General features: G+C 46.5%; 2 protein-coding genes across 3 annotated transcripts in view; one reads left to right on the top strand and one right to left on the bottom strand.

Moving 5' to 3' along the window:
* Positions 1-4,149: 4,149 nt before the first annotated feature.
* Positions 4,150-9,217, bottom strand: SDHAF2 (succinate dehydrogenase complex assembly factor 2). Its single transcript, XM_040409372.1, has 4 exons — positions 9,101-9,217; positions 7,483-7,676; positions 7,244-7,353; positions 4,150-4,459 (listed from the first exon to the last, which is right to left on the bottom strand). The coding sequence occupies exons 1-4, from the start codon at positions 9,200-9,202 to the stop codon at positions 4,329-4,331; spliced, it is 537 nt and encodes a 178-aa protein (XP_040265306.1). The 5' UTR covers positions 9,203-9,217; the 3' UTR covers positions 4,150-4,328.
* An 11-nt stretch (positions 9,218-9,228) lies between these two features.
* The window catches only part of CPSF7 (cleavage and polyadenylation specific factor 7), a 29,086-nt gene continuing 24,179 nt past the window's right edge, over positions 9,229-14,135 (top strand). The window contains exon 1 of one of the 2 annotated variants that reach the window (XM_040409369.1): positions 9,229-9,459. In XM_040409369.1, the coding sequence (XP_040265303.1) occupies positions 9,373-9,459 (87 nt within the window). In that variant the 5' untranslated portion in view covers positions 9,229-9,372. The remainder of the gene's footprint in view (positions 9,460-14,135) is intronic. The other variant, XM_040409368.1, reaches the window with a different exon arrangement.

Here is a 14,135-nt window from a genome sequence, read left to right as displayed (position 1 = left end):
ATCAGTCAAAATGACTGAACTGAAGACATCCTGATGCATCCTGAACGGATTTCTCTCCATTCAGAATGCATGGGGATATGCCTGATCAGTTATTTTCCGGTATAGAGCCCCTAGGACGGAACTCTATGCCGGAAAAGAAAAACGCTAGTGTGAAAGTACCTTAAGCCAGATACCCATCTGTACACAGCTGTTTTGGGGTGCTTGCCTCTCATCAGTACAGAGCAGGATTCTCCACCCTTGGGAATTTTTTTTTCGAAATGAAAAAAAGCCTGTTTCTTTTATAGCAGAGGTCCCATGTAGCAGTCATTTAGTACGACTCACAGTGGATTCCATACATGACCCCTTTTAGTATGACAAAGGATATAGTTTTTCATTTTAGATCTAATTGTGCCATCTGATTTTTTATTTCCCACGAAAAACATGCTGCAGTTTTCAAACCAGCACTTGGGTCTGAATACTTTTGTAATTGCATGGGAATAAAAACTTTGTATAGCCACTGAGCTATTCAATAAATGTATCTGTATAGCGCCACCTGCTGTTTGTTATTTTCCTTATTTTTCTGCCTACCTTGCTGAGGTGAATGCACATGCTCAGTTCTATCCTTCATCTACCTCCTGAGCTGTGATAGGGAAAGAGCTGCAGAAGAAAGGACACACTCCCTGAGCAACTGCAGAAGGCGCACACCCCCTGAGCCGCCAGCTTGATATAAATCAGGAGTGAGGTGTTTTGTTTTTAACACTAAGCAGGGCGTACTGGGGGAGCATTATATAGTGGCATGGAGGGAGCATTACATACTGGCACTGGTAGAGAGTATTAAATACTGGATGTGCAGGGCTGAGCATTGTATACTGGCTGCAGGGGGTAGCATTAAACATTGGCATTACAGGGAGGATGGAGGAGCATTATAGACTGGTACTATGGGAGGACATTATATATACTGGCACTAACTACATGGAACGGGGGAGGAGAAGCATTATATACTGAAACAATCGGGGGAGCAATATATATAGGCACTAGGGTGGGGGGCATATATATAGGCCAGGGGGCATTAGAGCTACAGGGGTCGATGCAGGAGGGGCATTATAAATTTTGGGGCCTCTAGTGGCATAATTACTACTGTAGGGGCATTATTATTTTTAGTCACATTATGGAGGGCATTGCTAATCAGGGAAATCTTGGGCAATATTATTGGGGGCACTATTACTAATCAGGGCAATCTGGGAGCACTATTATTACTGATTTGTAAAATCTGTAATAGTCCCCCATCTATGTCTTCTTACTCTTGTGTGGCAGAGGGAGCTGTACACCCCTGACCAAAGACATCAGCCCATGATGGTCTGGACCAAATGGAAAAGAAAAGGAAAGAACTCAAATCCGTGGAGACGTCACCTGCAAGTCAGTGGGTCTGCCGTTCACTGCTTCTTTTAACCCCTTAATGACCTGCGCCAAGTAGACATATTAGGTATCGCCACGTCCGTAATAACCTGCTCTATAAAAATACCACATGAACTAACCCCTCAGGTGAACAACATAAAAATGATAAAATAAAAACGGTGTCAAAAAAGGCATTTTTTGTCACCTTACATCACAAAAAGTGTAATACCAAGTGATCAAAAAGTCATATGCACCCCAAGATAGTACCAATCAAACTGTCATCTCATACTGCAAAAAATGAGACCCTACCTAAGACAATCTCCCAAAAAATAAAAAAAACTATGGGTCTCAGAATATAAAACACTAAAACATGATTTTTTTCAAAATAAAAAACCAAAAAAGTTGTCATATTTGGTATTGTCGCATCCGTAACAACCTGCTCTATAAAAATACTACATGATATAACCTGTCAGATAAACACTGTCAATAACAAAAACGGTGCCAAAACAGCTATTTTTTGTTACCTTGCCTCACAAAAAGTGTAATATAGAGCAACCAAAAATCATATCTACCCTAAAATAGTACCAACAAAACTGCCACCTCATCCCGTAGTTTCCAAAATGGGGTGATTTTTTGGGAGTTTCTACTCTAGGGTTGCATCAGGGGGTCTTCAAATGTGACATGGCAGCTTAAAATTATCTCTGTGAAATCTGCCTTCCAAAAACCATATGGCGTTCCTTTCCTTCTGCGCCCTGCCGTGTGCCCGTACATCCGTTTTACGACCACATATGGGGTGTTTCTGTAAACTACAGAATCAGGGCAATAAATATTGAGTTTTGTTTGGCTGTTAACACTTGCGTTGTTACTGGAAAAAAATTGATTAAAGGGATTCTGTCTGCCCGATTTTCGATATTGAGATTTTGGTATCGTCATATTAGTCTCCATTATGTCATAAAAAATATACTAGTTTTACCCCCCTCTGTCGTTTCATTTTTGATAAAAATAGCTGTCCCTCCGGCCGTTTGTGCCCAGCCGCGCCCCTGATCTCTGAGCCCAGCGCCACCCCGCTGTTAATTTATTCACTCCTCTCAGGGCTTTTTTTTTTTTTCTCAGTGCGTCGTAATCCCGCACATATGCCGATGTCACTAGCTGAGGCTGCTGCCAGGACGTGTGTGACATCGGCGCATGTGCGGGATTATGGCGCACTGAGAAAAAAAAAAGGCCGGAGAGGAGTGAATAAAAATTAACAGCGGGGCGGTGCTGGGCTCAGAGATCTTCAGACCTGAACCGGTCCTTAAAAAGTGGGTTTTGGGAATTTTCTGAAAAATTTCAAGATTTGCTTCTAAACTTCTAACATCCCCAAAAAATAAAATGGCATTCACAAAATGATCCAAACACGAGGTAGACATATGGGGAATGTAAAGTAATAACTATTTTTGGAGTTACTATTGTGGGGTTTCGCTCTGGTAGATAGGGTAAGCGGAGGCAGTACAGAGGCAAAATACAAGTTCTTAACTCAAACTTCAGTGTTTATTCTCACTTGCGGCAGTTGCACAAAACAGCACGTCACTTTGCAGTCTTTGGTGTTAATTCACACACAATAGAAAGTTCATATTGCACAAGTCACCTTGTTGGCAGTTCTGCCTCCAGTAGCCCACAGCAGGCTTTAGGGGGCCTGTTCCCCCTGCACATGGGTCTCAGCCCTCCAGTCCGGCACTAAACCTCAGATCCCAACAGAGACATCTCTGCTGAGCCCAGCTGCCTATTTAAGGACAGCCAGGTGTTGCCAAAACCCTGATCGGCACTTAAACTCCAGTCCGGTATTTGACCTCACCTGGCTAGAAACCAGCCCAGCCGCACGTTGGGAGGAAAATACCTGCCTTCCCAGACAAAACCCCTCGCTGTGTCACACTATCTATTATAAAAGTAGAGAAATTGAAATTTCAAAATTTGCTAATTTCTCAAAATTTTTGGGAAATCTGGTATTTTTTTTATAAATAAAAATGAAATTTTGTTACTTAATTTTACCACTGTCATGAAGTACAATATGTGATGAGAAAACAATCTCAGAATGGCCTGGATAAGTAAAAGCGTTTTAAAGTTATTACCACATAAAGTGAAACATGTCAGATTTGCTAAAAATGGCCCGGGCAGAAAGCTGAAAAATGGCAATTGTCCTGAAAGGGTTAAATGTGTTTTAATATTTTTTTTAGGAAGTAATGTAACGTTTAATTGATTGGGGGGGGGGGAGATTTAGGACCTCTTCATAGCTGTTAGCAGCAGCTACAGATTCTGGCAGTGATCAGTGTATGGAGTCAGAACACTGTGTAGCAGCCACTTTTAGGTACTGAAGCTCAGCCCTCATTCATCAGCTGCAGTTCCGAGAACAGTTTTCTTACTTTTCTAAGGCTTCATTTACACACAGGTTTTGTGCTAAACCAATGTGTTTTTCCTATAAAACGGCCCTAATATATATACACTGATTATTCACCCCGCAGTGAGCTCTATTTCCCTTTGATAAAGCTCTGGCTGCCTGCAGCCACCACTAGGGGGAGCTCAATACAAATTAATTTATACAGAAACCATAAAACTCAACAATAGCTGTACAAATCTCTAGGCGGTGAGCTCCTCTAGCGTTGGCTGTGGTAAGACCATGACTGTGTGAAAACAGATCAGTGTGGGGCACACCCTTCCACCTCCGGCAGTCACGTGGTCGGACGTCAATATAAAAGAACTGGACAACCCCTTTCAGTAATGATTTTATAATACATGCAATCATTTTTCAAGTTATTTTTTTAAAATAGTAATATCAATCGGCACCATTCACACTTTCCTTTATTAATATTATAGATTTGACTCTATTGTCTTCTTTCATGTCCGCCTGCGCAGGATTGGGGTACAAGCTGATGACGACTGGGGTAATCACCATCAGCAGCGAGAATCCTTTGGGTGAGTTACTGCGCCTCCTTAAATAAGTACTCCAGGTCTGGCTGCCTCAGACGTTGCTCCTTATCTCGGTTCTTGGCAAATTCCTTTAGCAAATCCATGATCTCGCTGTTGAACTCCTCTGGCGGTTCCTGGGCCCCTGTAAAAATGATGGACGTCAGGTGAGTAACCGTCTGGTTGATGCTACCCCTCCAAGCCCGTGCTCAATGCTTACACCTTTTCGGGTACAACCTGCTAGCATGATGCAGCTGAGGTTTGGGGGTGATGAGAAAACTTACAAGCTTTAGGCATAAACATGGCTGTAAGATAGAATTGCTTACATTAAAGCATAGCCACTGAGTTATTCAATCAAATATATCTGTGTAGCGCCACCTGCTGTTTGTTCCTTTTCTTATTTTTCTGCCTGCCTCACTGAGATGGAGGCACATGGTCAGTTTCATCCATTAACTGCCACCAGACGGATCTACTGTTAGAAGCTGTGACAATTACAGGGAGAGAGCTACAGCAGAAAGGACATGCCCCCTGTGCTGTGAAAGGAGGAGAGTGCAGTAGAAAGGACACATCCTGAGCTGTAATAGGAAGAGCGCTGCAGCAGAGAGGACCCCCCCCCCCCCCCCCTTGAGCTATGGCAGGGAGAACTCCAGGAGAAAGGAAACATCCCCTGAGCTGTGATAAACAACTGCAGCAGAGAGGATATGCCCCCTGGGCCATGACAGGGAAAAAGCTGTGACAGAAAGGACATGCCCCCTGAGGCTATGCCAGCTTGAAATAAATGTAGCAGAGCAATGAACGGGGAGATCTCTGGATCCATGTGAGGTACAGGGCTGGTTCTAGCTTTGTTACAGATTGTCATGTACTATATGATGTCTGATTTACATTTGTTTACATTAATCATGTGATAACCACTTTAATTTCCATTAAAGTCACTCCGTCCTTAGGGTATGGCACGCGATGCGAAATCTGCGTGGGGCCAAACATGTAGTGGTCAATGGCAGCAGGACTCTGAAGGTAATAGCCCAGTTTTACCATCAAAATTCTGCACACATGGACATCGTACCCTCAAGGGATTTTCACATGGTGGATTTTTTACAAGGATTTCGACATGTTTTCTGTGCTGAAATCCGTGTTATATAAAAAATATATATATACACTGCTCAAAAAAATAAAGGGAACACAAAAATAACACATCCTAGATGTGAATTAATTAAATATTCTTCTGAAATACTTTGTTCTTTACATAGTTGAATGTGCTGACAACAAAATCACACAAAAATAAAAAAATGTAAATCAAATTTTTCAACCCATGGAGGTCTGGATTTGGAGTCACACTCAAAATTAAAGTGGAAAAACACACTACAGGCTGATCCAACTTTGATGTAATGTCCTTAAAACAAGTCAAAATGAGGCTCAGTAGTGTGTGTGGCCTCCACGTGCCTGTATGACCTCCCTACAACACCTGTGCATGCTCCTGATGAGGTGGCGGACGGTCTCCTGAGGGATCTCCTCCCAGACCTGGACTAAAGCATCTGCCAACTCCTGGACAGTCTGTGGTGCAACGTGACGTTGGTGGATAGAGCGAGACATGATGTCCCAGATGTGCTCAATTGGATTCAGGTCTGGGGAATGGGCGGGCCAGTCAATAGCATCAATGCCTTCGTCTTGCAGGAACTGCTGACACACTCCAGCCACATGAGGTCTAGCATTGTCTTGCATTAGGAGGAACCCAGGGCCAACCACACCAGCATATGGTCTCACAAGGGGTCTGAGGATCTCATCTCGGTACCTAATGGCAGTCAGGCTACCTCTGGTGAGCACATGGAGGGCTGTGCGGCCCTCCAAAGAAATGCCACCCCACACCATTACTGACCCAATGCTAAACCGGTCATGCTGGAGGATGTTGCAGGCAGCAGAACGTTCTCCACGGCGTCTCCAGACTCTGTCACGTCTGTCACATGTGCTCAGTGTGAACCTGCTTTCATCTGTGAAGAGCACAGGGCGCCAGTGGCGAATTTGCCAATCTTGGTGTTCTCTGGCAAATGCCAAACGTCCTGCACGGTGTTGGGCTGTAAGCACAACCCCCACCTGTGGACGTCGGGCCCTCATAGAGTCTGTTTCTGACCGTTTGAGCAGACACATGCACATTTGTGGCCTGCTGGAGGTCATTTTGCAGTGCTCTGGTAGTGCTCCTCCTTGCACAAAGGCGGAGGTAGCGGTCCTGCTGCTGGGTTGTTGCCCTCCTCCACATCTCCTGATGTACTGGCCTGTCTCCTGGTAGCGCCTCCATGCTCTGGACACTACGCTGACAGACACAGCAAACCTTCTTGCCACAGTTCGCATCGATGTGCCATCCTGGATAAGCTGCACTACCTGAGCCACTTGTGTGGGTTCTAGACTCCGTCTCATGCTACCACTAGAGTGAAAGCACAGCCAGCATTCAAAAGTGACCAAAACATCAGCCAGGAAGCATAGGAACTGAGAAGTGTCTGTGGTCACCACCTGCAGAACCACTCCTTTATTGGGGGTGTCTTGCTAATTGCCTATAATTTCCACCTGTTGTCTATCCCATTTGCACAACAGCATGTGAAATTGATTGTCACTCAGTGTTGCTTCCTAAGTGGACAGTTTGATTTCACAGAAGTGTGATTGACTTGGAGTTACATTGTGTTGTTTAAGTGTTCCCTTTATTTTTTTGAGCAGTGTATTTACATGTGGAATCAAAGCCTGGGAGCCTCATTCAATGGGGCTAATCCTCGGGCAGATTCTGCAGCACTGCAAGCCATGGCAGAGATCTGAAGCAGAGCCTTAGATTTCTGCTGCAGGATCCACTGCTGTGCGTACGCTGCCCTGTGTGTACAAGGCTGTAAACGCTCTGCTTCGCTTCTCATTCCCAGAACAACTTTCAGCAGTAGATTTCTCCCAGTACCTGTGATCCAGTAGTAGATATCCCAGTCGTTGCTAGGCTCGTTGATAAGGCGGTCGTACTGTGACATCTGCGCCTCTGTCATGGTGTTGAGATATTTTTTGGCAAACAGGCTGCAAAGACGGAAAATAAAACAGCAGAATATAGAGTATACAGAAGAGTATGTAATCTGTCGTCAAGGGACGAGGGTGCTGCTAGCGTCCACCTCCAATCAGCCAGGTGGACAGACAGACGAGCGGTACCTGAGCAGCAGGCAGTTCTCCAGCATGCCTCTCTTCCGGCTCTCATACAACAGTCGCGCTCTCTTTACTTCTGTTTTTTCGTTTTTGCGCTCCTTCCACACAGGCAATTGGATCTCTGCCGCATCCCCCCCTGTGTCAGCAGTTGTCATCCACCGTGGTGCATGGCGAATAAACACAGATGAGAGAAGTGCGCTCTATAAGAAGAACCAGGAGGGCGTCAATGCAAAGGTCCCAGAAGACAAGTCTGCTCCAGTGCAAGAAAAACTAAAACTTTTTCCTTCCTAAAGTAGCCTAATATAAGGTAAATGGAAAAATTCCTGCACAGAGCTGGATTGGTCGGCATGAGCATCTGCTCCGTTTCTCCAGTCACACAGAAGATACTACTAGAAAAATAGGAAACTAGTGTCATGGTAGAATTTTTGTGTGATCCCTAATCCTAAAATTTAGTCTAGGGGCAAAAGAATGAGAAGACATGACTCGTGGTGGTATGTGAATCTTCCTTTTAGACTCCTGGGTGTCACCCTTACAACCTAAAAATACAAATGAACCTATAGGTCGACAGGACTATTTTTCTTCTATCATGTGTAACGGAACCGTTATGTGCCCCCATAGTCATGTATTAAGACGGAATGCCTCTTAAAAGCTTCCATTTTGCATTCCGCCCTACAATTCCGTTATAACGGAATTCCATAACGCAAAGTGTGAACCCGCCCTAAGCACAGCGCCGTACATTGGATAGTGGCCGTGCTTGGTATTACAGCTCAACCCTATTGACTTGAATAGGACTGAGCTGCCTATAGGTCATGTGACGTCAGTGGCCTACGAACAGGCCGCGGAGCACCACCCATCAGATACTGATGACCGCCCAGCATGCAAATCTGCGCAGCTTTTCTCACAAGGTTGCAAACCCCTGCTCTGTAGCATTTGTGCTTGCTAAACTATAACTCCCAGCATGCACATCTGCATGGCTGTTCTCAGAAGTGCACAGGGCCTGCTGGGAGTTGTAGTTGCACAACCACTGGCGTGCCAGAGGTTACTGACCCCCTGCTCTGTAGCATTTGTCCCCAACATGCCACTCTTTTCAAAACTACAACTCTCAGCGTGCACATCTGCTTGGCTTTCCTGAGATGTGCACAGGGCATGCTGGGAGTTGTAGTTGCACAACCACTGGCGTGCCAGAGGTTACTGACCCCTTGCTCTGTAGCATTTGTCCCCAACATGCCACTCTTTTCAAAACTACAACTCTCAGCGTGCACATCTGCTTGGCTTTCCTGAGATGTGCATAGGGCATGCTGGGAGTTGTAGTTGTACAAGCACTTGCGCGCCAGAGGTTACTGACCCCCTGCTCTGTAGAATTTGTCCTGAACCTGCCACTCTTTGCAAAACTACAACTCCCAGTGTGCACATCTGCTTGGCTGTTCTCAGAAGTGCACAGGGCATGCTGGGAGTTGTAGTTTCACAACCGCTGGAGTGCCAGAGGTTACTGACCCCCCTGCTCTGTAGAATTTGGTAAACGACAACTTCCAGCATGCTCCAATAGCTGCAGACAGTCGAGGCCTGCTGGGAGTTGTAGTTCTGGTGGCACACTGGTAGTCCCCCAGAGCCAAGAGCGTCTCACCCTGGCTCTGACCCCTACAGCCAGCATCCTGTACAAGCGCTTCTGTGACGTCACCGGATGACCCCGAGCCCCGGAAGTGGATGAGAACAGGAACCCCACCATCCCCCGCAGGCCGGAAGTTCCGGTGAGCGCGGGATTGTGGGAGCTGCAGAGTTCCACTCACAGTGCGGAGAGACGTGTGCGGGATCCAGGAACGGCCGCATCCCGGCCTGACATCACACACACAGGGGGAGACACAGCCGGACTCGTACATCCAGGGTCCCGGGCCGGGTATGGCGGACGGGGCGGATCTTATTGATATTTACGCCGAAGAAGAGTTCATGCAGGTGGGGGAGACCCGGGCCGGCGCCAAGAGACATGTACAGCCATTTATCTACTTCTTGTATCGCATGCTGTGTACACGTGTGTGCATGTGTGGAGGATGGGGGTTATCTCACTGCCCCTGGGTGATGTCTGTCCCTGGGGTCCTGTCTATAGTCATGGTGGCCTCCATAGTCCTATAGAACCCACTAGTCCGGCAGAGCAGGTTAATGGAGGGGCGAGGGATCCAGCAGCTAAGAAAGATCACAGGACTTCTGATTGGTCAGGATGGAAGGAGATGTCATGTGGTCCCCAGTGAACAAAAAGGGGGGAGGAGGGGGCGTCAGCGCTGTGCATGTAGCGGAAACTTTTTAAAATCTCCTCCGTACGCTGGATGGACTTGTTTATTTTTTGCAAGAAAATCCACGCGTTTAAACCGCAGCGCGTCCGTCTTCAATAATGCAAAGGGTGAAATCTATGGCAGATCTGCCCTGCAGATTTCGGCCGGTAACGGTGCAGATCCGCGGAGGTTGACCCATGGATTCCTGTCGTCATTTTGCGTGTCCTGCGGATCCGCTCAGGGGTTTAGCCCCTTTTGATGCTGGTGCAGAGACCGGTTTCTGAGCACGATGACGCAGTTTCCCATTGGAAACAATAGGACGCAGATTTTTCCAGGCCCTGTGCACGCCGCCGTAGTTCCGGTCCGCATCAGAGCCATGTTTTTTTGCAAATCCATTCATCACAATGGGGCTGCAAAACATTTGAACATTTGTACGCATCCATAAGTCCATTCTGCGGCCCCGCAGGAAAAAGAAACCTGTTAGCGCAGCACTTGTTGCAGGACCAGAGACCGCAGTGCAGCCGCTGAACTGGGCGGGGTTGAAGCGCAGTGTTTTTTTTTTTTTTTTTTTTGCAATTCTGCAATTTCAGTTCAATGGCTGCGCTGCTACACAGTGATCGGGCAGCAGGTGTCGTGTAAAGGGGTATTCCCATCTCATTGATCCTATTTTAATTTGCTATAGAAGAGCCTGTGAGAATTTTTGTAGTTATGTTCCTTTAGGCCTCATGCACACGACCGGTGTGTGTTTTGCAGTCCGCAAAACACGGATGGTGTCCGTGTGCGTTCCGCAATTTGTGGAACGGCGTGGACAGCCATTAATATAACTGCCTATTCTTGTCCGCAAAGCGCGGACAAGAATAGGACAGGTTATATTTTTTTTGCGGAGCAACGGAGGCGGACTGCACACGGAGTGCTGTCCGCATCTTTTGTGGCCCCATTGAAATGAATGGGTCCGCATTCGAGCCGCCAAAACAACGGCCGTGTGCACGAGGCCTTAGACGTGCATGCTCTGTATGCAGCGCATCTCTGTACTATACACGGCCAGGAAGAACTCACCATTGCACGTTCGCTGCTCTGTACTATACTGGCCAGGAAGAAGTCGTCCATGGCGCATGCACGGCGGCGTGCACGTTCAAAACAGCGATGCCCGGCCGGGACAAGCCTTCAATCAAGCTCACTAAGCCCGTCCAGCCTCACAAGCCGGAAACCAGGAAGCGACCAGCGCAGCTCGCAGCAGGTGAGTATGAAATTGCTAGATGGGACAACCCCTTTAAAGGGATTTTCCAGTCCTAATTACATTTTATGTGATGTCCCCAGCCTGCCCCCTGAAACAGAAGACTCATACTCACCTGCCGCTCCGGTCCAACGTACTTCCTCCGCTGTGTCTATGTACCAGTCTCCGAAGTGTTTACATCCGGCGGTGCATGGGTGCGGTCACTTGCTGCGCTGTCAGATAGGTGCGGGTCACACTTCTGGGACCCGCACCTATCTCCAGAAGTGAAGTAGCACACTGCGCATGTACTGTGTCCTCTCCATTCACTGCTACAGGTGTTCTGAAAACACCTGAGAGCGCACTGTGCAAGCGAGGCCACTTCTCCATTTACCGCCATTGGACCACCAAAATGCGCCTAGGGCACTGGCTCTGCTATTTTCAGAACCCCCAAAGCGATGAATGGACAGTACAGTAACGCACATCATTTCCTGGCACATGTCTGATCCATTACCAGCCCTTGGGTACTACCGGCATGTGTGTGCAGGGTATACTTAAATACTGTGTGTCCTGTAAAAACTGTCCAGTCTGTATTATGACATGCATGTACATAATACTGTCCATAATGGGGCGTTCTGCAACTTTGTTTCAGTTCAGCAGTATTTTCAAGATCTCAGCTTGCTGTCAAACATTGTTGTCTACATTCCGAGGCCTAAGGGTTCAGCTACATGGCGATCTTGATCTTGCTGAAGCCTAAAAAATAAGAATGGGGCCGTGGCGTGTCTTGCACGTGTACCGCGACCCCAGAATTGCAAAAAAATTCAGTTGAGTGCTAGCACCGATACACTGCGAACCCTAAATCCTGCACAGACCTGATACTTCTTATAAACCCAGTGTTTGCCCAAATTGTGCCCAATCTAGACGATCAGCGGTGAGCTGGACTCCGTGCTGCAGCATGGTAGAAAACCATAAGGACAAGGGAGAGTTGAAAATAATAATAATTTGGCACACATTGGCGCGTCCTAGATATTTTCGTTATGCAGTGACTATGCTCATATGCAAAGTAGCCCCTTTCAATGTGAAGTGAGTTCTGCCATGTAGCGCCTGGTGCCCTGAAGCTCTAACGCTCTTAAAGGGGTTGTTTAGGATGAGAAAAACATGTCTGCGTTATTCCAAAAACGCCATCACCCCTATGCATGGGTTGTGGCTGGTATTACAGCTCGGCTTCACTGGAGTCAATGGGACAGTGCTGCAGTACCACACACGTGCTGTAGACTGGGGAGGTGCTCTTTTTGGAAGAAAGCAAGCAGGTTTTTCAAATTCTGGAAACCCTTTCTACCCTTTCCTGTCTTATTTACTTTAATTTTTTTATGCCTGGTGTCAGTAAGAATCTGTAGAGCTGTGGAAATGCAGTGCAGACATATTGTTTTTGATGACTGGGTCACTCAGGTCTGTTTGTAAGGCCCGATTCACATTTGCTTTCATTATCAATGGATAAAATCGAGTTCATTTAATTTAGTGCAGTCTGGAAATAACCGTTTGCTGCCTGGAAACGGTCAACAAGTTGCTGTTAACTGATCTAGAGGCTTTTTTTTTTGGGATCTTGCAATAGTTATTGAATACATTGGGACCGGATGATCTTTTTACCATTTGCAAGTTACGTTCACATGTAGTGCGGCGTATAACACGACATTCAGAACAAACTCTGTGGTTTGTGCCCAAATTTTCAAGATTGTACATTTTTATTTTATTTTATTGTGATTCATTTTCTTCTCTATTCACCTCTAAAGCTGAACTCAATTTTGGTTTCCTGTTAGTCTGAGCTCAGATGATGGTTGCAGAGTTGGGACTGAATGGCTGCAGTCAGTTTCCAGCGCGCAACCACCAGCCCGTTTCTATAATGTAGCTATTCGTTTTTGAACTGGGTGAATAAATGAAGGATTTGTCTAAAATTAGGAAGAAAGATCCTGTTTTTGTATTTTCTTCCCAGAAATGGTGCCACTCTTGTGCACGGGTCGTGTCTGGAATTGCCACCCAGCCCCATTTGAATCCGAGACCCATATTTCGTGTGAGACTGGAGACCCCCAGCTATATGCAAACCTCGATCGGGGTTCCTACAGCCATAAATAACAAAACCAGATCTGAAGTTAAAGGGGTTGTCCGGGTTCAGAGCTGAACCCGGACATACACATATTTTCACCCAGGCAGCCCTCCTGAGGCTAGCATCGGAGCATCTCATGCTCCGATGCGCTCCCTTGCCCTTGCTAGCTCGCGCAGAGCAAGGGCTACTTTGTTTATCATAACACACTGCCGAATGGAAACTTCTGCCCGGCAGTGTGTTCGGTGACATCACCGGCTCTGATGGGCGGGCTTTAGCGCTGCCCTATCTGTTTTACTGGCTAGGGCAGCGCTAAAGCCCGCCCATCAGTGCCGATGACATCACCGGGTTTCCTGGCAGCCCCATGGAGAGCCCGGTTTGTCACCGGAACTCCTGAAAATGCCTTTGCCCTGCGCGATTTAGTGCAGGGCAAAGGAGAGCATCGGAGCATGAACTGCTCCGATGCTCAAATAAGACCTACAGCGAGTTCGAGAAGTCTTCAGACCCTTTCACTTTTTTTCTCTTTTTTTTTTTTTTTTGCAGCATAGTGCTAAAATAAAAAAAATAAAAAATTTCACAAATCAATACCCCATAATGAGGAAGTGAAAACAGAAGTTTAGAAATGTTTGCAAATTTATTAAAAAGGAAAAGCTAACATTTTGCATGGACCGAAGTATTCAGAACATCTGCTATGACACTTTTAGCTCTTGGGACCTCCCATTTCTCTTCATCTTTGAGACGTTTCTACACCTTGATTGGAGTCCACCTGCGGTAGATTCAGTCGATTGGACATGACTTGGAAAGACACAGCCCCTTCTATATAAGGTCTCACAGCTGACAATGTATATTGGAGCAAAAACCAAACCATGAGGAGGAAAGAACTGCCTGTAGAGCTCAGAGACAGGATTGTGTGGAGGCACAGATCTGGAGAAGGGGACAAAAAAAACATCTGCTGCATCGAAAGTTCCCAAGAGCACAGTGGCCTCCATAATTGTTATATGGAAGACGTTTGGAATAACTAGGGCTCTTCCTTGAATTGGATGCCCCTCCAAACTTAGGTAATCATGGGTGAAGTCCATTGGTAAAA

This window comes from Bufo bufo, chromosome 10, assembly GCF_905171765.1.
Source record: "Bufo bufo chromosome 10, aBufBuf1.1, whole genome shotgun sequence".
Lineage (NCBI taxonomy): Eukaryota > Metazoa > Chordata > Amphibia > Anura > Bufonidae > Bufo > Bufo bufo.
Note: the sequence above shows the minus strand (reverse complement) of the source record. Positions and strands in the feature narration are given on the sequence as shown.

Bases quoted from the DNA above. Each gene is read 5' to 3' on its own strand.
- SDHAF2 (XM_040409372.1), bottom strand. From the start codon at position 9,202: ATGGTGGGGTTCCTGTTCTCATCCACTTCCGGGGCTCGGGGTCATCCG. The intron at 7,677-9,100 runs GTGAGACGCTCT...TTCTTCTTATAG, and splicing joins CTGTAGGGGTCAGAGCCAGG to AGCGCACTTCTCTCATCTGT. The intron at 4,460-7,243 runs GTACTGGGAGAA...TCATTTTTACAG, and splicing joins TATCTACTACTGGATCACAG to GGGCCCAGGAACCGCCAGAG.